This window comes from Malus domestica, chromosome 11, assembly GCF_042453785.1.
Source record: "Malus domestica chromosome 11, GDT2T_hap1".
Lineage (NCBI taxonomy): Eukaryota > Viridiplantae > Streptophyta > Magnoliopsida > Rosales > Rosaceae > Malus > Malus domestica.
In genome coordinates, this window is record NC_091671.1 from 28,623,862 (window position 1) to 28,644,783 (window position 20,922).

The following is a 20,922-nucleotide window of genomic DNA, read 5'->3' on the forward strand; positions in this document are numbered from 1 at the left end:
GTAATTTCGGACTTCTCGTTTATCAAGGATTGTCGTGGATGGGTTAAGTCCACATAACGTTCTTTTTTATGCCTTGAGGCCAAAGACTTTTAACTAATCAGATTTGCATGCCCGAGGGCTTAGGACTTGGATCTGGTTTGAACACTGAAGATATATTCAAATCGGATCCGAGTACTGAGAAAGCCTTTTAATAGTCATTTTACTAGAAATAACTTGAATATAACTGGAAGTATACAACATATTGCTAGGCTAATGAATGAAAAGACAAAAACAAAGAAGGTCGGGCAAGGTTTAACCTTGTCGAGTAAGGCTGATGGTCTTGTAGGTTCCTATCTTTGTAGTTTATCAAGGGTCTGAAAGCTTTAGAGAGAGAGAGATTACAAAACATGAATCGATACTACAGCAAGGTTGAACAAGGTAGCAGAGCTATAACCAAGGTTTGAGTGAAGGTTTATCCTGCGAGGGATGAAGGCTTATCCCGAGAGGGATGAAGGCTTAGGCTGACTACAGCTTCGTTTTGAAGGCAAATTTGGCTTTGGGCAGAGTTTGTGCTTGCATTTGTTTGTTTGATTGAGTGTCCTTATTCCTGGTTTCTCTTTCTTCTTATATAGACAACTCGGCTTAGTCTCCTGTAGCAGCAACCTTGCCTGAATGCGGTTTGAAGGGTGATGACTCATCAGTTATTTTACATGTACTGCCACCATAAAGTACTTTATGGGTTGTGTAGCTGGTCAGTCTATACCACTTGGCCTTTGGGTAGGTAAGCAAGTGGTCTTCATGAACTGTACCAAGTCAGAAAATGCCCTTTTTGCTTCTCTGGATTTCGACTGGGCTTCAGCTGACTTTTCCTTCAGGCCTCCTTTTGGGCCAGCTCCTTTCTTGAGCCCAAAGTTCAAGTTTTGATCCAAACAATGATGACTCTTCTTGGCTTGTAAATTGAGATCCAAGCAAATCTAGTTCTTCTTCCAATCATGTCTGCATTCATAAAACATGGAATGAAATAATTTGTATTATTATTTACGTACAAATTACTCAAAATAAAGTAGTTTAAGTTTTTAGATTAACTATATTACTTGTGATAAGGTAGCCATGTTCAAGGAACATTGCCGATTTGCCTACGGTTATATAGCCTCCCATGTGGTTTTACTGGCGTAGATATGCAGGCAAACAACATAAATAAAAATAAGTGCAACGAGTAACATACTTAAAATAATGATAAGATGAATTACTAAGGGGTGGTTTGGGAGTGAGGTGCTTAAAAAAAAAGCACACATGAAAAAAAGCTGTGAGGGTTTTAGGTGTTTGGTAAACTGAAAAAAAAAAAGGCTTATTTTGGAAGCTGCTGTGAGAATAAGCTGAAATCAAAGGAAAAAGCTGAAGCTGCTATTTGCAGCTTTGGAAAACTGGCTTTTTTTTAAAGCACACAGAGCTACAGTGCTCCTTTAATAAAAAGACCCACTATCAGACTACTTTTTTTTCCAAAAGCACTTTTACAAAAAAATTTACCAAACACTCTACTGATTTATTTCACAGTTGCTTATTCTCACAGCACAGCCGCTTATTCTCATAGCAGCTTTTTTTCAAAGCACAGCAATACCAAACCAGCCCTAAATACACTTTAAAGTGATAACACCTGAGCAAATTAAAATGGTTGTCTAAAGTGCATTTATGGAGGCATTACATTTTGGTCATGGACTGGAAAACTTGTGTTTAAATTATTGCCACCATGAAGCTGTGTCGTGCATGGGTTGGACAAAGAAAATAAAAAAATTACTCAATAAGATTAAGAAGAAAAAGAAATGATATGCAAACACAAGTTAAAAACTGATAATGAAAGGAATACCCGAACAAAGTTTGTAGGTAACTGATTCATAGTTTGGATTGGCACACCCATGGTTAAATTACAAGCAGTCTGTTCATGGTAGTTGATTAATACAAACAAGTAGCTAACTTTAACGCACCCTTATGAAATCATGTTAATTAATTAAAGATAAAACATACGTGTTGGATTGGGATGGTGGAAGCCATAACACTTTGTGTGGCAGGAGCACTTAATGTATGCAATGCCTTTTTTCTAGCACTTTTCTTTCTTTTTTTGTGGCCTTTTCCAAAGAACTTTTGGCCTACTAGATCCACTGATTGATCTTTCTTTAGTTTTAATTCCTCTTACTCTAGTGTTATGATCGCCATCAACATAAATACTTTCTTCAAGCGGAGACACATTATTAACGGCTAGGTAGAAGACTTGAGCTTTTTGAATTTTTTTTTCATTGAAGGATGCATCAATATCTGCCAATGTGTTCGTAAGTTCCCTTATAGCAATTTCATATGCTTGTTGAGATTATGCTGCCCTTGTTGCTAGTTGAATATTCAACTGGCATATCTCTCTATAGAGCCTTGATACTTCTAATTTTGGGTCACTTTCACTTGTAGTTATGCAAGTAGATTTCACATTTTTATCCTTAACATTTCTTGTCCATCTCTTCATAATGTATTGAGTCATGAGCACACAACATTCCGGCAAACTCGAACTTTTTACAACTACAAGATATGGTGTTGCTGATTGAGTCATATGTGACAATATGGTATGCAGGCCTTCCATGAGGAGCAAGTCCATATTTTCTCACTATACCACTCACCCAAGAAGTTCAACACACAATCATGAGCTTTACATAGCTCATTCTAAAATACACTGAAATACACTAAACATTTTTAGTGTGTAAACACTAGCTGCAAGTTTCAAGATTTCAATCGGAAATGACAATGCTAGAGAACTTTGACTTTCTTTAAAGTCGGCCTTTAATTCTTCATAACGGTGATCCTCAACTAGTCTCTGAAAATAGTTAAAAAAAATGCAGCAAATTATGTTTGTAATTGGCATACTGTTTTAGAGAATTATTCATACTTTCACTATGTTAGGTGGTGGTGATATTATGGAGCCAAAAATAATCAAGAAAAATATGGAGGCGACATGTGGATTTTTGGGTAAAAATGACAAAATTACCCTCAAGGAACACTGAAACTCATACTCGCGAGCAATGGATAATCATTCCTCAATCAACTCAAAAGTGCCCAAAATAGGTATTTATTCAAAACCTATTTCATCCATCCTCATCAAATGTTCTCCACAAGGTAACCCCCAAATATTTTCTTTCAAATTATATTAATTAGCTAATTAATTGATTTATTATTCAATTCATTTATTAATTAGCTACAAATCAGGAATCTCACCCAAAAAACCATCCAAGTGGCCAATCCATCTCCTCCCAAAGGGGTCGGCCACACCCCTATATAAACACCCTCATCTTCTCCAAAACCTAAGTTCTACACTTGCTAAATTCTCTAAATTCTCCAAACGCTTTTCCCTCAAAATTCTAACTTTGGCATCGGAAATTCTTCGGCCAAAGCCACCCCCATTCATCGTGGACGTGTGAGGTTCTTGGCCTTGACCTCAGGTGTTGTTTGTTTTGTAGGTGCAATTTTGTCTAAGAACAAGGAGGAATAAATTTGCATCCACAAATTGATGCTTTCATTGAGAGTTAAGTCACACACTTGTAGAACACTCTCACATCCAAGGTTTTCTGTTTTCTTGTTCATTTGCAGATTTTTCGTATGTTTTTATTCTTGGAATTTTTTATTTTTAAAAATTCTTCGATAAAATGTAAAAGAAAAGTACAATGGCAAGAGATTCGGAAACCTTGATGAATGGAAATTCCAACGTTCAAGGATTAGGACCGCAACGATCTACAAGTCTCAACACAATGATGAGTGGAGCGGCACCACCCCCACGGGGCACCACCGTGGCAACCACCACGATGGCCACCCTTGGCAAAACCCATGGCGCCAAGGCCACGGCCCAAGCCGTGCCACTTCAACCTTCAAAGGCCCAAGCCCTAGCTGAGCCGCCCAAGCCTAACACGAGCCCTAGCCTCGTACCCACGTGCGCCACAGGCCAAGCAGCCCACTCCCGTGGCCCAGCCTGCTCGAGTGGCCTTCAAAGCATCCCAAATCGATCCAAGATTAGTTCAACCGTCTAAGCTTCAAATTTTTGGGCCTACGATTGAACCGGGGGCATTTTCACCATATTTCTCTGCGAATTTGACATTTCACAACTCAAATCGCACGCCCGGAGTCTACCATACTTCCATTGCTTAAGGAGACACATTCCTTCCAAGCTTTTCCAACCTAAATGAAGAACAACACTTGTCTCGACAAGTCATAGAATTGACAAGCGCCCTTGCACAGCAAACGACCTTGGTGAATCAACTCTTGTAGCGCACTAAGATGCAATGTGCCCAAGACGAGTGTCTTAAAGTAAGACAAGGGCAGACGAAGAACCTTTCCAGCAGCGTCCAGCAAGTAGCTGCTCAACCAGCCACAAACTGAGCGTTCGGGCAGTGTACACTCCCGATTGGGCCCTCGAGATAACATATACTCTCTTCTTAGCGCACGGAGGAGCGTGCACTCTCGACTAGGCCCACAGATGAGCATACATTCTTGGTTGGGGCCACACTCCGATAGTCAACATGAGCAACCTTCCAGGCGAAGTGTTCATTCATGGCTAGGCCTGTAAAGAGCATTCTCCATCTCACATCGGAGTAGGTAGCATAAAGGACAGAGAGAAGCCGTCACTCAATCCGACTCAAGCTCAACTAACAGCCTGTGAAGAATTCCCTTGCCTACTAGGAACGAACCACATGCACCGCAGTCGCAACATAAACAAGTCGAGCACGTAGAAGAGCAGCCTAAACCAGTAGGTCACGACCGAGGGCAGCCGAAAGCTCTGTTACCCCCAACAAAGGCAAATTCTGGAAAAAGTAAAAAGGTTCCTGACTAAGCGATTGTGTGATATCCAACACAACAAGGTCAATAACGAGGCACTACAATGAGACATGACAAACATAAGCAAGTCACCCTTCATGGACGAGATCGAGCACGCAGAGCCTTCATGCAAGTTCAACATGCCACATTTCACATCCTTCAAAGGGGATGGAGACCCGGAGAAACACCTAAAGCACTACCGAAGCACAATGATCCTCTATCAAAATAACGACGATCTCATGTGCAAGATATTTGCCACCACTCTGCAAGGCAAGGTACAAGATTAGTTCTACACCCTGCCACCACAATCCATCTGGAGTTTCGATTTCTTTAGTTTTCACCAAAAAATATTCATCATATCGCTCGATCAAGAAAAAGTCCTACTACTTGTTCAACGTCAAGAAGAACCCAAAAGAGTTGCTTCGCGACTATGTGAAAAGGTTCAAAGCAAAGAAGGCAAAGATAGTCGAATGCAATGACTCGATAGCTAGAGCAACCTTCCAAAAAAAACTCCCAGCAGACCACCTGCTATTCGGAGAGTTGATCATGAAAGAAAATCTAACTCTGGTAGACTCTTTCGCTCTGGCAGAGAAGCATACGCTTTGGGACGAGGTTCGTCGATGCACATTTAAGGCAAATTCGAGCTATCTTGAATATGATGTCCCCCACTACTTTGAAGGAGATTCAAGGTCTGACTAGACGAGCAGCCACATCTGAAGCAGCAATAAGCTCTACCTTCATACAAGAAGAGTTGAGGCCCCAACTACTTGTATTCCACTGTTCAAAAGCTCTTATTGATGCGGAAACCAACTACTAGAAATTCAAAAGCTAACTTTAGTGACAGTTGTTGCAACCGGGAAGCTCAAGTTATACCTTCAGACGCACGCAGTCATCTTCATGACACACTATTTCACCCAATCTAGACGCACGACGATAAAGGCACAGACACTGGTGGTGCAAAAGTTTTTGACGAACGCAACAACTCAGCTCAAAAGGCACAAACGAACACTAGAAAGACACTCAGAAGCAAGTTTTTTCCTCGTCGCCCCAAAAGATTCTACATAGGAGCAACATGTACCGGTAAGTTGAGTACCACTTCCTGCTGCGCGTCACACAGCCCCAACCGACCCTTGCTCCATAATTCAACTCTAAAGCGGCCCGATACCGGCAGTTGAGCATCTCATGCTATGTGTAACATGGCCCTAGCTCCACGGCTCCTTACCGCACCTTCACGCCTAGCCTAGCCACGCCTGGTTCACCCAATGGAGACTTTTGGCATTTGCACGTCGACGACGCATCCAACTACAAAGGTTCAGGAATAGGCGTGGTATTTATCACCCCAGACGGTTCAATGCCTAAACAGGCGATCACTTTAGGCTTCAAAACATCCAGCAACGAAGCAAAGTACGAGGCCCTACTAGTAGGCCTCAGAATGGCAAAAACCTTGGCAGTGAAAAAACTCGCAATTCATTCCAATTCCCAACTAATCACTAGCTAAACTACTTGAGGCATTTCAGACTTACACCATCACTCAAGTTCCGCATGCAAACAACGTTCATACAGACGTACTAGCCTGCCTAGGCTCCGTCCTCGACCATTATCTCAAACGTTATATTTCGGTGGAGTATCTAGACAAGCCGAGCATAGAAGTGGGGCCAGTAGTCGAGGTGTCATAGGTTAGTACAACTCCAAACTAGCAAGATTCCATGATAGACTACGTGGTCAATAACACACTCCCCATGGAAAGATTGGAGTCTATAAAGCTCCAAATAAAGGCAACACGTACTACATGTGGAACGACATTCTCATCCGAAGATCCTACACCAGACCACATCTCAGTTGCTTAGCGTCTCTCGACGACCTAAAGGTTCTAAGCTCAATCCATGAAGGCGTTTGTGGAAATCATTCTAGAGGCCAATCCTTAACACAGAAGGCTTTAAACGCAGGCTACTACTGGCCTACCATGCATGACCGCTGCCAACACTACAAGCCGGTACCAGCACTGTCTACCAGTAAATTACATTGGTAGAATAGTCTTTGGCTATTCATGCAGTGGGCAATCGACTTGGTAGAGCCAATGTCGTCCGTTACTGGGGGCAAAGGCATGACGATTTTGACAACCAATTACTTCACCTAATAAGTAGAAGCAGAGCCCATGACTACCACGACACAGGCGGACATATAACGCTTCATATGGAGGAAAATCATTTGCTGATTTGGCGTCCCTCAATCCATCATCACAAACAACGCCCTGCAATTTGTAGGCAAAGATTTGGTGAAGTTTTCCAAAAGTATAGCATCAAGCAGCATATGTCCACTCCAAGATATCCTTAAGGCAATGGGCAGGTCGAAACATCCCATAAGACGATCCTCGATTGCCTCAAGAAGTTCCTCTCTTTCCGCTGTGCTGTCTACTCCAACCTTGCCGCGAATGAACACTTAGTGTGGAAAATTGCTTATGTTGATTATAGGAGTATAGCCCCAACCATGAGTGTATGTTTATCTGTGGGCCTAACTGAGAATGCACGCTCATCCGCATGCTTAGACGAGAGTATACACTATCTTGGGGGCCCAATTGAGAGTGTACTCTGTCAGAAGACTCCGGTTCGTGACTGGTCAAGTGGCTGCTTATTGGGACGCTGTTGGAGTTGTTCATCGCCTACCCTTGTCCTACATTAGGACACCTCGTCTGGGGCACGTTGCATTTCAGTATGCTGCAAGAGCTGATTCACCAAGGTTGTCTGCTGTGCGAGGGCGCTTGTCAACTCTATAACTTGTCGAGACAAATGTTGTTCGCCATTCGGGTTGGAAGAACTTGGACATAATACATCTTTTTGAGTAGTGGAAATGTAATGGACTCCAGGCGTGAGATTTGAGTTAGGATGTCAAATCTGCAGAGAAATTGGGTGAAAATACCCCGATTCAATCGTCAGTCCAGAAATCTGTAGCCAGGACGGTTGAACTAGTCTTGGATCGACTTGGACTGCTTGGGACACCACGGGAGTGGGCTGCAGTGCGTGTGCATGTTGGGCCTATGCTTAGCTTTAGAGCGCTGGGCTACTACTAGCCTTGGGCCCACGAGCGCTAGGCTGCTTCTCCTACCACAGCTGCTTGGGTTTGCGCTACTAAGGTAGTGGCTCAGGCCTGCTCGCGCTGGGCCAAGCTCGGCTACCTTGCAGCGTGGGCTGCAGATTGGGTCGTGCACCAAGTGGATGAGGCTTGGGCTTGAGCTGTTGGGGCAGTGACTTGGGTTGTTTATAGCGCCTGGGCTGCTTATAGCGCCTGGGCTTGTGGCTGCCTCACTGCTCGCTACTCACCATGGGCTTACTGCCATGGAGTTAGCCCTCTCCTCACTGCCACGGTGGTCCCTGTGGCTACCATGGTAGTGGTGCTCTATGGTGGCAAAGTTGATCCTCTTGCCATCGCTTTGAGCCTTATGGATCGTCGTGCTGGGGCTACGTCTCGTCCTCCATCATTTGATCCGAATCTTTGAACGTAGAAAGTTTCGTTCGTTGTGGTTTCTGAATTTCCCGTCATTGTATTTTTCCTCACCTTTATTCAAAGAATTAAAAAGTTCAAGGAATAAGAAAGTATGAAAAATTTACAAACGAACGAGAAACGAGAAACTTTGAATGCGAAAGTCTTCTTCGAGCGTGTAAATCAAACTCTCAATGAAAGCACCAATTTTTGGATGCAAATTTCGTCCTCCTTGTTCTTGGACAAAATTGCACCTACAAAACAAATAACACCTTAGGTCATTGCCAAGAGCCTCAAGCGCCCACGATGAATTAAGGGGGGGGCTTTGGCCGAAGAACCTCTGATGCCAAAGTTAGAATTTTGAGGGAAAAGTGTTTAGAGAATTTAGAGAATTTTGCAAGAGAGTTGAAATTGAGTTTTGGAGAGAATGAGGGTGTTTATGTATGGATGTGGCAAGCCACCTTGGGAGGAGATGGACCGGCCACTTGGATGGTTTTGTGGGTGAAGTTCATGATTTGTGTTTAATTAGCAAATTAATTGAATAATTAATCAATTAATTAGCTAATTAATATAATAAAAAGGGAATGATTTAGGGGTTACCTTGTGGAGAATATATGATGAGGGATGGATGAAATATGTTATAAATAAATACCTATTTTGGGCACTTTTGACTTGATTGAGGGATGATTTCCCACTGCTTGCGCGTAGAAGCTTCAGTGTGCCTCGAGGATAATTTTATCTTTTTTACTCTAGAATCCACATGTCGCCTCCATATTTTTCTCGTTTATTTGTGGCTCCACAAACATGATATGCACAAGTCTTGTAAAAATTGTATGCTTGAACTTCTATTTCAAACTCCAAGCCAACTGTTGGAATGAATTCTTTTTGTATTTTGGAATGAATCAAAACAATCTTTTCACTATCCGTTATATCTTCTAACTTTTTGTCACTGCACTTGCCTTCAACAAAATTATTCAGAGAAATATCACCTTCGAAATCCAACTTACGATGTGCTTTAGTTTGATACTCTATGAAGTTCGTTGTGATGTCCATATTCTGCAAGTAAAAAGAAAGATTGTGCACAATTAATTATGATGCTTCTGAGACCATAATCGAAATGGAATGAAAGACCAAAATCTGGGCAAAGGTCAATAATGAAAAAAAAAAACAACCATCTCCACTGACTAATCTATCTCGACCTTTTCACATATGTCCATTCACAAATAAAATAAGAAAAAAATTTACTTACAGTAGCTCATTCTCCAGAGTCGTGCTCTACTCTATGCATATGGATATTTGGCTCCATGGTTCAATGCTTGGTCTTGGGAACGGAGAACTTTGGAAGCCATAGCAGGGAAGAAGGATAGTCGTGCGACAGAGGGATATTTGGAAGAGTCCGAACATTGTATGCCTTTTGCAATTTCTTTTTCCAAAAATATAGCAGATAACAGAAGTTTAAGGATAACAGAAAAAATAATAGAGTTCAGATTAGTAAGTGGTGGACACATGTCGCAAATTTAGAGGAGCCACATAGGTATTTGGATGCAGAAAATCTGGACTCGAAATGCTAGCACCCTTCTTAGTTTATGATTTTTATTCTTTTTTTTTTTAGTTTTTTTCTCATTTGGTAAGATGATTTGACCTTTATTGGTCTCTATCAATCTAGTCAGCTAACGATTTTTTTTAGTACATCGATATAATTTACACTAAGGGAATAAGGAGTTCGGTTAAACCACACAATGGACAACCTAATTTAATATCAAATTCGTCATCCACGAAATTCGAATCTTAAACCTCTCATTTCACAATGAACAACTTAATTTAGTATGTAACAGTTATCTTAATAAAAAAAAGGAACCATATTTCTCCTTTAAACATTCAAAATTTTAATACCATTAATCGAAGAAATTAAACAATTTCTAATTTTTTTTAAAACTAATTATATAAAAATGTCTAAAAATTAGACAGTCCCAATTATTAAGCAACAATCCAACATAAGGAAAGGAAAACAACAAAAAATTGGGGAATCGAGCAAATTGGACAAAAAATATCCTCTGCAGACTGCAGTTTACAGTGACAGTGATCACTGATTTGTATGGGACGACATGACGTGACATATGATTCTCTCAACCCACAAGAATCTCCATGCATGCTAATTTGACCATATCCAAGTCCCCAGACTAATGTCATGGGCTACCTCCACGTGTCGCTCACATGCAAATTTTCACCCACGTGTCAACCTTAACTGCGAACACTCAACTGCACTGCGTTTACCAGGCAAAACAACAAACCTCGTCGGCTCATCTCTCTCTCTCTCTCTCTCTCTCTCCCCCTCACAGAGTACAGAATACAGACAGTGATCAGATTATCTCACAGGAAAGCATATCAGTTTTTAACAGTTCTGCAGTTGTCATATATACTCACGACGTCGGTTAGTGGGGGATGCAGATGTACTACAGCTAGCTGGTTAATTTTTAGTTGAAGGCTGAGAAATGGAGGCAGGAGCGTATGAGTTTGCAAAGAACTTGGCCCGCGAGCATGCGCAGGTGATACCAGTCTCACTCTTTGTGGCGGTTCTCTGCCTTTGCTTAGTCATCGGCCACTTGTTCGAAGAAAATCGATGGGTTAACGAATCCATCACCGCCATTATCATCGTATTTACTTAATTAACCCCATTTTCTTCAATTTCATTTGCGTGTGTGCGCGTTGGTTTTCAATGGTTAGAATATTTAGGTTAATCTATACTCTAATTAACCTCCATTTTCATTGTTTTCCCCTATGTTATTCAGCCATATCATCAATTTATAGTTTACACTAAATACTACATTGTGTGTGCTGATACCTTAACTAGACCATAAAATCACAGTTCGAGATGTGTGTACAAGTCTACAAATATATATTTTGTTGTTTTAGTAAGAGTTATTTTTGCATATGTATCAAACTGAGAAAATGTGCGTTGTTAATGTTCACCAAAATGGGTGTACTAACAATTGGTTACGACCTTCATATATAACAAGTTTAATGAGTACCCCTATTTTTTTCCCTTCCACCTAGTCTACTACAAAATTAAGTTTTCATACATGTAGGTAAAAAAATGAGCTAATGAATTTGAAATGCCTAAATCAGATAGACCAGCTGCTGAGAAGTATATTGGGGATATTAATTTGCATTTGGAAGATTGATAGGTTCGGTGCCGGCCTAAGCATGTCCATTGTCTAAAGTGTTTTTTTCCTTTTTTTTTTCAAACAGGGATGCATAACTGGAACTATAATCTTGCTTGTGAGCAAAGGAAAGAGTTCTCACATCCTGCGATTTAATGAAGAGTTGTTCTTTATATATCTCCTCCCACCAATTATATTCAATGCTGGGTAATTCAGCTTTCGTATTGATTATAATATTCCTGTTTTAATTAATCTGCTTGCTGGATTCATAGAAACTTTTAGAGACAAATTCGCTTACCTAGTTAATTTACGACCAACGCAGATTCCAGGTCAAGAAGAAAAAGTTTTTTCAGAACTTCTTAACCATCATGATGTTTGGGGTGATTGGTGTTTTCATTTCAGTATTCATCATAACAGTTGGTAACACTTTAATCTGTTCTTTTTCACATATTTTATACTAGTTTTATTTCGATTCGTTAAATTAATGTCCAACGTTTGCTTTTGCATTGTGCTAGCTACCATAGATTTCTGTAGAACTGAACATTTCTGCATGTTACTTTTGATTAGGAGCCCGGTGGCTGTTCCCGAAGTTGGGGTTTGGTGGCCTGAATGTGCGAGACTATCTCGGTTAGAACTGAGAATCCTTTCGATGAAACAATTAGCTATTTGTATCATTTGAACCGACACTTTTATGCTACATAACAGTATAATCATGTAGACAACTTTTGTTTTACATCAATCTTTTGTCTTGAAACAGCTGTCGGAACAATTTTTTCGTCAACTGATACAGTGTGTACGCTGCAGGTTTGTCATGTTTTAGATGTTCTCTTTCATTTCATTTGGGTGACCCCATCCTGTATTTGGATTTGCTGAGATATTATATCCACCTTATGTAGATTCTTCATCAAGACGAAACTCCTTTACTATACAGCCTAGTCTTTGGGGAAGGAGTGGTAAATGATGCAACCTCAGTTGTCCTGTTCAATGCAATTCAAAAGATTGATGTTAGTAAGCTTAATGGCACGACTGGACTTCGCGTCATTGGAGATTTTCTGTACTTATTCTTTACAAGCACTGCTCTCGGAATTGCAGTAAGTTTACCATGTGACCGATTATGGCAATATAATATCACTAAAGATTATTCAGAATACTATGCTCACTTATCTGTGGTATCAAATTGGTTTCTTGTTTTATTTTCAGTTTGGACTTGTGGCAGCATATGCCCTTAAAGCCTTATGCTTCGGAAGGTTAGTAGCATATTTACGATCCCTCAGGGCTAGGACATTTCTGATAGATGTTGTAGGGAATCTCAGATGGTACCTATACAAGTCTTATTTTATTCTCTCTTACAGACATTCAAGCATCCGCGAGATTTCCTTGGTGGTTCTAATGGCTTATCTGTCTTACATGGTGGCTGAGGTAAAAAAGTGTACATAATACTTCACATTTCTTTGAACTTATGTTTCATTATGTATTCCAAGCTCGATAATTCATTCGCACGTGCGGGATTCTTCTCTTATATGTTATTATATATTTTGGAGAAATGAACTTGGAAGCTTGTATGTTATCTCACCGTGTAGCTGAAAGCCTCTCTTATTTTGATTGATGATTGACATACAGCTGTTCGACCTGAGTGGAATTCTCACTGTTTTCTTCTGTGGGATTCTCATGTCACACTACGCATGGCATAACATCACTGAAAGTTCAAGAATCACAACCAGGCATGTATCATGTATGGACAATTCATATTCAATTCAAAAAGTGCCCATAACATCCTTTCGGGGGCCATCTGATAAAATTGAAATGCTACAAAAGTTCCCATAATTTCCCAGCTATTTCATCTGACTGCTCTGCCTTCCGATTTTTAGGCATGTATTTGCGATGATGTCATTTATAGCAGAAACATTCATATTTCTTTATGTGGGGATGGATGCTCTTGACATCGAGAAGTGGAAGTTAACTGAATTAAGGTACTCTTCCTCCTGAATTTTGATAAAGTTATTGATTTACTAAATTCTGTATGCATTGGATCATCCAACTTTGGGTACCTTTTCTTGTTTTCCTTGAACTTGTAATTCTTGCAGTTTAGGGTCTTCGTTGGGCATCTATAGTACGATACTCATGTTAATATTGATTGGACGTGCTGCGTTTGTATTCCCTCTGTCAGCAGTCTCCAATTACATGAATAGACGGGCTGAGAGATCATCGTCAATTTCATTCAAGAACCAGGTTAGTACCCATGCTGCTAATCCTTTTACTCGTTTAGGAAAGGATTTAAACTTGATATTGATGCAGGTAATCATATGGTGGGCTGGGTTGATGAGAGGAGCAGTCTCTATTGCTCTGGCTTTTAAACAGGTGCGAGTGCTCGTGCATATTATTTTTATTTCAAGTAATTGGTAGTATCTGTCATGTGAATAACCATACTCGTGTGATCGCTCGGACTGCTTTTCACTCGTGAAGTTCACATATTCTGGTGTCACATTGGATCCCATCAATGCCACGATGATTACTAACACCATAATTGTCGTCCTCTTCAGTACACTGGTATGTAAGTCATTGTTCTTTTTATGATTTCTATTACAATTTAAACAACCTTCAAGTTGTCGAGAATCTTGATTGTTTTTACCAGAAAGTTATGAATGCCAGTAGGTATGAAATCTGCACCTCAAAATGTTTTATGATGTCCTCATTTTGCTTTTTGACATTAGGTGTTTGGCTTTCTGACGAAGCCGCTTATAACTTATTTGCTTCCGCACGCTGCAACTAGCAACATTCAGCGTAAAGAGTCAAAGGACATATCGGATGACCTGAATCTGCCTCTGCTCTCCTTTGAAGAATCGGCTTCCACGAATATCAGTCGTGCAAAGGACAATTTATCCATGTTGATGGAAAGTCCGGTACACACCATACACTCTTACTGGAGGAGGTTCGATGATGCCTATATGAGACCAATGTTCGGAGGACCAATTCGCAATCACTCCGCATGTTAAAATGAAAGCCTGCGGTTTAAGTTTGTCAGAGCCTTGCGATCAAAGCACACGCTCACGAAACACAGCCGTGCCCGGTTGCTACAAGTAGGTACATTAACTTTGAGGATGCTTATTTTGTAGAATAGTATAAGCAAAACATCAGCGTTATTTGCCGGAATAGGAGTTTGAGGGGTTCAATGTTACTTTAGTTACAGGGCGGAATGAATCGTCTCGTCGAGGCTGCGGAATAAATTCGTGGGATAACGTAACGCTATGTGTATATTGAGGTAGTAACCAAACTTTTTTCATTGCATAATGCATAAGGTTCCAACAGAGAGAATTACAGAGGTAAGGGACTGGATAATAAAGCAGGTAAATGTTCCCGAAATACACGTCGAAAACATTGTAAATATTTCAATCAAATGAAACCATCGGAGCCTCATGTGCTTCAAACAACTGCAGTGAACCCAAGAAAGTAATAGTTAGAAACCAATGTAATTCAACAAAAATCGACAAATAATAATCACTGAGGAAGCTTAGGCATCTTACCATGGCATTCTCGGGGCGTTTTCAGGCCACACTTCTTAGGCAACGCCATAGCCAGCGCAGGGTCGATCCCAATCGAAGGGAGTACGGACTTGAAGTTGCAGAGGCAGGGTAAGTTGGCTTGGCGGACAACACTGCAACATCTCTTGGTTGGTGGTTTTGGTGATTTGCCGGTTACTGCCGGCCGACACTCCTTCAGTTGGTCGGATTCAATGTTGCATATGGAAACCGCCGTAGATCCGGCAACAAGTGCAAGCAACAAAATCACCGGCGCCCACGACGCGACGCTGCTAGTCCTTGTCATTCTCTCTCTCTCTCTCTCTCTCTCAAGGGAGCACATTTTGTTCTTGTAATTGGAAGCAGATTTATAGCGGAGGGATGAGGATTGTTTATAATTTTGTGTCAAATTTCGGGATTGTCATGTGAACAAGTTGGTAGGAACCAAGTCACGGGACGCCCAACTATTAATAAAGAATTGCAAATTCTTAAGTAATACTTTAGACAAACCATAACAAATTCTTAAGTAATAATATTGTTTTCGACAAGGATTGCGAAATCTTGTTTTATTGAGTCCGTCACGGGAATTTCTGCACATACATGACAAAGACATATTCTTTTACACAGAAAAGTCTGTTACTTTTATTTTCCCCGGCAACGGTAAAAACAACGAGAGATAAGTTCTGGAAGAATACATTGTTAAACATAGGCAAAACAGTTACATTAGTAAACTGAAATGAGTTAAATAACATGTGAGTACATTTGGTTCTGTTTTTTTCTAGTGTCTGCTATTTTACAGGTGTTAGAAACTCCAGAAGCTGCTCACTCTAAACCTACCTGGCCAAGTCAGACGAACCATGGCGCCATCGGCTAAATAAGACCTGCCGTGCCATTACTCTACTTACAAACATGACCTAAAAATAAACATATGCTACATAACCGTTCAAAGTACAAGGAGATGCATCACTTTCTAACAAGGTTTGGCGCAAATTTTATCGCGCCTGTGACCTCCAACTGCAAGCAATGACCAACATTCCATCAAAACTTATGGACCGAGATTTAATACCTAATTAAAAGGAGAGAAGAATGGAAGCAATGATGTGGATGAACGGTCAAAATGAATCTACTGAGAACTAAAGCGGGTGGTACAATTAAGAGATAAATAAGGAACAATTACAACAACAAAACAGATGAGTGATAAATTTAACATCCACGAACCTACTTGTAAAAAAGAAAAAGCGAAAAAGGGATTATGGACTACAAACCTATTATCATCTCCTGAATATGTGATGACGTTCCAAAATATCTGGTATTTCCAATGCATTGATGGTTTCGCAACCAAAGATCTCTTGAAGCTTTGCATCACAATGTATAGCCATTTGATTTTGAGGATCCTGGAGATGTGTTTAACCATTAATACAATTGATTTCTGAACTTATCAAGTCTCAATGAATTAGTGGAGAACGGACCGGCAAAAATTTTCTGATTAGACACAGAAAAATTAGATGCTTGCACAACCTTCATGCCATTAAGTGTAGGTGCAAATTGTTTTGTTTTTCAATTTTGTAATGGCGTTCTAAAAGTATCTTAGGGCCTGTTTGATAACCATTTCTTTTTGTAGTTTATCGTTTTCATTTTTTGTGCTAGAGAGACAGGGGGAAAGTATATGGGAGATATTAGGAATGGAAAAAGAAGGGAGGTGGTGGGAGGGTGGAGGACGAAATGAAGGAGATTACACTAAACAAAAACTTGAAAGTGAAAACAACTTAAAATTGTCTTCAGCTTTTGGTTTTTAGTTTTCATTATGTGTATCAACCCATACACATTTTTTAAAAAATTTTCCACCATCCTTCCTTCTCCCTTCTTCATTCCTCCTTTTTCTCCCACATACTATTCCCATACCAAACAAATAACAAATTGGTAATCAAATGGACCCTTAAATAATCTTAGACAGACTATTAAGTAAACATTTGAGAAACGCAGAAAACATCCCGACCACTAATCATCATGCTTCATAGAGTAAACAAAAGAGAAATCCCACATACGATATAAAAATTGGCAAGAGACCATAGTAAACAACTACTAATGGTGTGACAAACTAGACTAAACACACTATACTACCAAAGGTCAGCAATGCGACAGAGATTCAGTTATTCAGACCATGTTGATTTATTTATACCTCAAGAAAAATAACAAAGGTAAATATACAAAGCAAAAGCCGACTGGAGGATGACCAATATGAACTATAAGATTAAAACACCACCCAAAAGTTCATATCGATTAAAACACCAAGCAAGAAATAATTCCATATGCTAAAAATACTTAAAACAATTCTTACATCAACTATCAAATTCAAACTCAATTGTATTTACATACACCTCGAGCAAATTTTTGTTAAAAAAGTAAATAGACAAAGACACCCAGCTGGAGCATGACCAACGCAAACTATTCAGATATAAAGACTCCACAAAACTTCAATATAACAGTCACTGAATCAAAATAAATTTATAATTTTCTATTTATTTTGAGAATGGGGAGTTGGAGTCAACTTACCTCCAGATGGTGGACATTTATGTACTCCCAGATACGCATTAAAACCTCTGATTGGATCATCTCCCTTACTCCAACACCAAAAAAATTTGCAAGTGCTTCAGATATTATCAGGGAAGGACTCGGTTCTGTACTTTTCGTTGCAGACTCCACAGCATTCTTAGGCACCTTGGGCTTCTTGGGAACTGCTGGTTCTGAGAGCACCAAAACATAAAATCCTTAGGCATGTATTAATTTTTTACCCATACCACAAAACACGCAGAAATAGTGTGACCCCCATACACCCAGATAGAGGGAACTGTTATATGAAATACATACTTGATGGTTCGAGTGGAATAATATGTTTAGCAAGCAACTTGTTCATCTTAAACATGTCAGTACAGTCTGTCTCAAAAACCACTCGCAGCTCATCATTGCAAATAATTCTCCTCTTGTTACCGGGATCTTGGAGATTGTTCTTCCTTATGTAAGCCCACAGTTGTTTAACAATCTGTACTCAACATTACATACAAAAGAGAATAAAATAAAAAACCTTCTGGCATATAACAAATAAACTTTAACGAATAGCACAAATGGATGAGTCTGAACCTCAGTCCTTGGGAGAGTTGGGTGGCCAACAATGGCCTGAAGCTCAGGCGAAACACCACAAAGTTTATTTAAACCTCCGGGGCCACCTTTTCTCTTAGATTTAGGCTTAGGGCTGCAAATAAATGATAAAATGCACAGAAACATTAACCCAAACATCAAACAACCATTATGCACCAACTTACTAGAACAACTACATCATGTAAGCAGCTTTCCCTGTTAATTACTTCCAAACAACAACAACAAAGCCTTTTCCCACTAAGTGGGGTCGGCTATATGAATCCTAAAACGCCATTGCGCTCGGTCCTGTGTCATGTCCTCCGTTAGATCCAAGTACTCTAAGTCTTTTCTTAGAGTCTCTTCCAAAGTTTTCCTAGGTCTTCCTCTACCCCTTCGGACCTGAACCTCTGTTCCGTAGTCGCATCTTCTAATCGGAGCGTCAGTAAGCCTTCTTTGCACCGTAACCCTAATTACTTCCAAACCAAGACTTAAATAAATAAAACTTGATGCATGAGAGACCAAATAGCCTCTGCAAACAAATGCATCATACATACAATATACGACTGACCCAATACATATTATACGAGACCAAAAAACATCTAGAGCCATACGGGTAGAATTGAAAACGGCATTCTACAGTAAACCTAAATACCAATGCCGGGCATAGGGAGCAATTGAAAACGGCATATTTTTCTCTGCGCAATTTTCAAGTTTTAGTTTCACTATTTCCCATGCCCCAAACAACATAAAGCTTATACTCCTCCAAAGCATACTATCCATTTTCTTGCCATTGCTTAAATTTCATTTCCCAAATGGCATAAAGCTTATAGACTTGAGCCTACAATATTTTCTCGATTTGTTGCTCAAATTTTATTGGAAACCAAACAGCCGGCAGGAAAATACTAAGGAATTAAACCTAGGAAACTAAATGTGAATGTGCAATTTCCAATTTCCTTAAACCCTAATTGTTACGTAAACACAAAACTGTCCAAGAAAATGCCAATTTCACGCTAAGCAAGCTGAGACATAGCAAAATTAACCAAACACAATACAACGTGCCAAGCCCCTATAACATTATTCCACTTTCCCCTCCCTCAATTTTCTCGGAAACCAAACAGATATTACCCAAAAAAAAAAAAACAAATAAAAGCGGCAACCAACCTCTCCTTGGGCGTGTTAGAGCCGGAAACGGGCGGAGGAGCGGCGGAGGCGGGCTCGGGCTTCAGGAGTGGAGGCGGGGGCTGGGAGGAGAAGGTCTGGAAAGCGGAGGGGGCAGGGTGATGGTAATTAGGGGGTTGGTGAAGGGAAAAATGGTCTTTAGGGTGCTGAGGGTGAGGAATTTGTTGAGGTTGGGGTTGGGGTTGGGGTTGGGGTTGAGGTTGGGGAGTGGGTGGGTGGGATCGGAAGAGGTAGTGGATCTGAGCCCGAATGAAGTCGGTCTTGTGGGAGAGGTCGACGCCGAGGCGGGACTGGAGCTGCTGGACGACGTCGTTCAGGGTGGTGAAGGTCGGGGTGGTGGTGTTAGGGTTGGAAGTGGAGTCGTGGATTAGGGCTTGTAACGCTTGCGATATCTCTTGTTCTGTCACCATTCTGACTCTCTCTCCTTCTCTCTTTCTCTCTTTCTCTCTCTGCTGAGTGCTGTTCAGAGCTTATCTCTTTCTCTCTCTTGGGTTTTGGATTTCAAATGACCCAACTGCCCTCCCGGAAGTCGGGTGGATCAGGTGGTGACCTGTTTGACGTGTTTCTTTTCCACGTCGACACTCCTATCACTTGCTCTTAATTTTACTGTCCAAAAGTAAAAATATTAAGTGTGAAAAGCTAAGGTCTGTGGGAATTACTCTTCTTTTTTATATGTCGTTGTTGTTGCAGATATTGGGACACTTTTTGGCTCATTTTCTCTCTATTGATGATGACAATGTCATGTACACACGTCATCATTTGACTTGTTCCTTCTCTTTCATTTTGAAAATCATTAATTATTCATATAAACAAATTGATGATTTATAATGAGGATGCTGTTTGTTATCCAAATATAATCGTCTAGTTTTGACATATGTTTAAAAGGTTTCCAAATTGTAGAATTTCTATTAGAGATGATTTTTTAAAAGGGAACTTTAATGAAAAGCATCCGGTACTATTCACTTTAACGAAAAACCATATTTTTACACTAAAAAGTCAATCCTAGTACTATTCACTTTACCCTTTATTTTGTCCTTATCATTAAAACTTAAAGTTTTCAAGCCATTTTCATTAGTTTTCCTTTTTTAAAATTATTAAAAGAATGAACGGTTTTGATTATGATTTTTGTGTTGTGAGTTACTAAGGTTTTTTGTTTATAGTCCTGCAGTAATTAGTTTTTTTTTTCGTAATTATTTGTAAATAGTTTTCTTGTAAATTCTACACATACCTCTACTTTGGATAAAAATAATACAATTCAGAAATTCTTTGTGAAGCTAAAAATAAATCGAAAATTTTTGGAGTTAACACATGAACTTTTACGAAATAAGACATGAATGCTCTCATTAAATTTGTGAGGCTCACATTTAATCGACGCACAGTTTTATATCCCTAAAGGCTTGAGTAGTGGACTATAACCTTACCAAGCTCTTTGCCCATGACAACTAGAACTGGAAGTAAGAATTTTATAGAATCTAGAAGATCATTTTCTTATATGATTTGTATTACTTGGTGGATAAGTGAAGCCTGCCTATTTAATATAAATAAATGCACAAAGTCAAGGAGAAATCAATAACGCTAGAGATTGAGCCCCTTCTTCCGTCTCTTTGCCGTCCCTCCATCCTGTCTCTCTAAAA

The 20,922-nt window shown here is 40.0% G+C and overlaps 3 protein-coding genes across 7 annotated transcripts; 1 reads left to right on the top strand and 2 right to left on the bottom strand.

Annotated features, from left to right (window-relative positions):
* Nucleotides 1–10,632: 10,632 nt before the first annotated feature.
* Nucleotides 10,633–14,747, top strand: LOC103448345 (sodium/hydrogen exchanger 4). 4 transcript variants are annotated; one of them, XR_011573487.1, is made up of 15 exons: nt 10,633–10,952; nt 11,548–11,666; nt 11,782–11,879; nt 12,027–12,086; nt 12,217–12,263; nt 12,356–12,550; nt 12,660–12,706; nt 12,812–12,878; nt 13,080–13,180; nt 13,328–13,429; nt 13,544–13,688; nt 13,755–13,817; nt 13,923–14,006; nt 14,171–14,540; nt 14,641–14,747. XR_011573487.1 is itself a non-coding variant. In XM_029088866.2 (14 exons), the coding sequence occupies exons 1-14, from the start codon at nt 10,791–10,793 to the stop codon at nt 14,450–14,452; spliced, it is 1,572 nt and encodes a 523-aa protein (XP_028944699.1). In that variant the 5' UTR covers nt 10,633–10,790; the 3' UTR covers nt 14,453–14,747. The 4 variants fall into 4 exon arrangements, 2 of the variants coding, with proteins under 2 accessions (XP_028944699.1, XP_028944700.1); XR_003766901.2 differs by having other exon boundaries at nt 14,171–14,536; XM_029088866.2 differs by having other exon boundaries at nt 14,171–14,747.
* LOC103448346 (putative lipid-transfer protein DIR1) lies at nt 14,714–15,510 on the bottom strand. The gene is made up of 2 exons (XM_008387592.3): nt 14,981–15,510; nt 14,714–14,887 (listed from the first exon to the last, which is right to left on the bottom strand). The coding sequence occupies exons 1-2, from the start codon at nt 15,315–15,317 to the stop codon at nt 14,880–14,882; spliced, it is 345 nt and encodes a 114-aa protein (XP_008385814.2). The 5' UTR covers nt 15,318–15,510; the 3' UTR covers nt 14,714–14,879.
* A 160-nt stretch (nt 15,511–15,670) lies between these two features.
* Nucleotides 15,671–19,805, bottom strand: LOC103448344 (uncharacterized). 2 transcript variants are annotated; one of them, XM_029088869.2, is made up of 6 exons: nt 19,271–19,805; nt 18,113–18,224; nt 17,843–18,014; nt 17,528–17,718; nt 16,240–16,368; nt 15,671–16,040 (listed from the first exon to the last, which is right to left on the bottom strand). In XM_029088869.2, the coding sequence occupies exons 1-5, from the start codon at nt 19,696–19,698 to the stop codon at nt 16,246–16,248; spliced, it is 1,026 nt and encodes a 341-aa protein (XP_028944702.1). In that variant the 5' UTR covers nt 19,699–19,805; the 3' UTR covers nt 15,671–16,040; nt 16,240–16,245. The 2 variants fall into 2 exon arrangements, with proteins under 2 accessions (XP_028944702.1, XP_008385810.3); XM_008387588.4 differs by having other exon boundaries at nt 15,671–15,988; nt 19,271–19,804.
* Nucleotides 19,806–20,922: the final 1,117 nt, after the last annotated feature.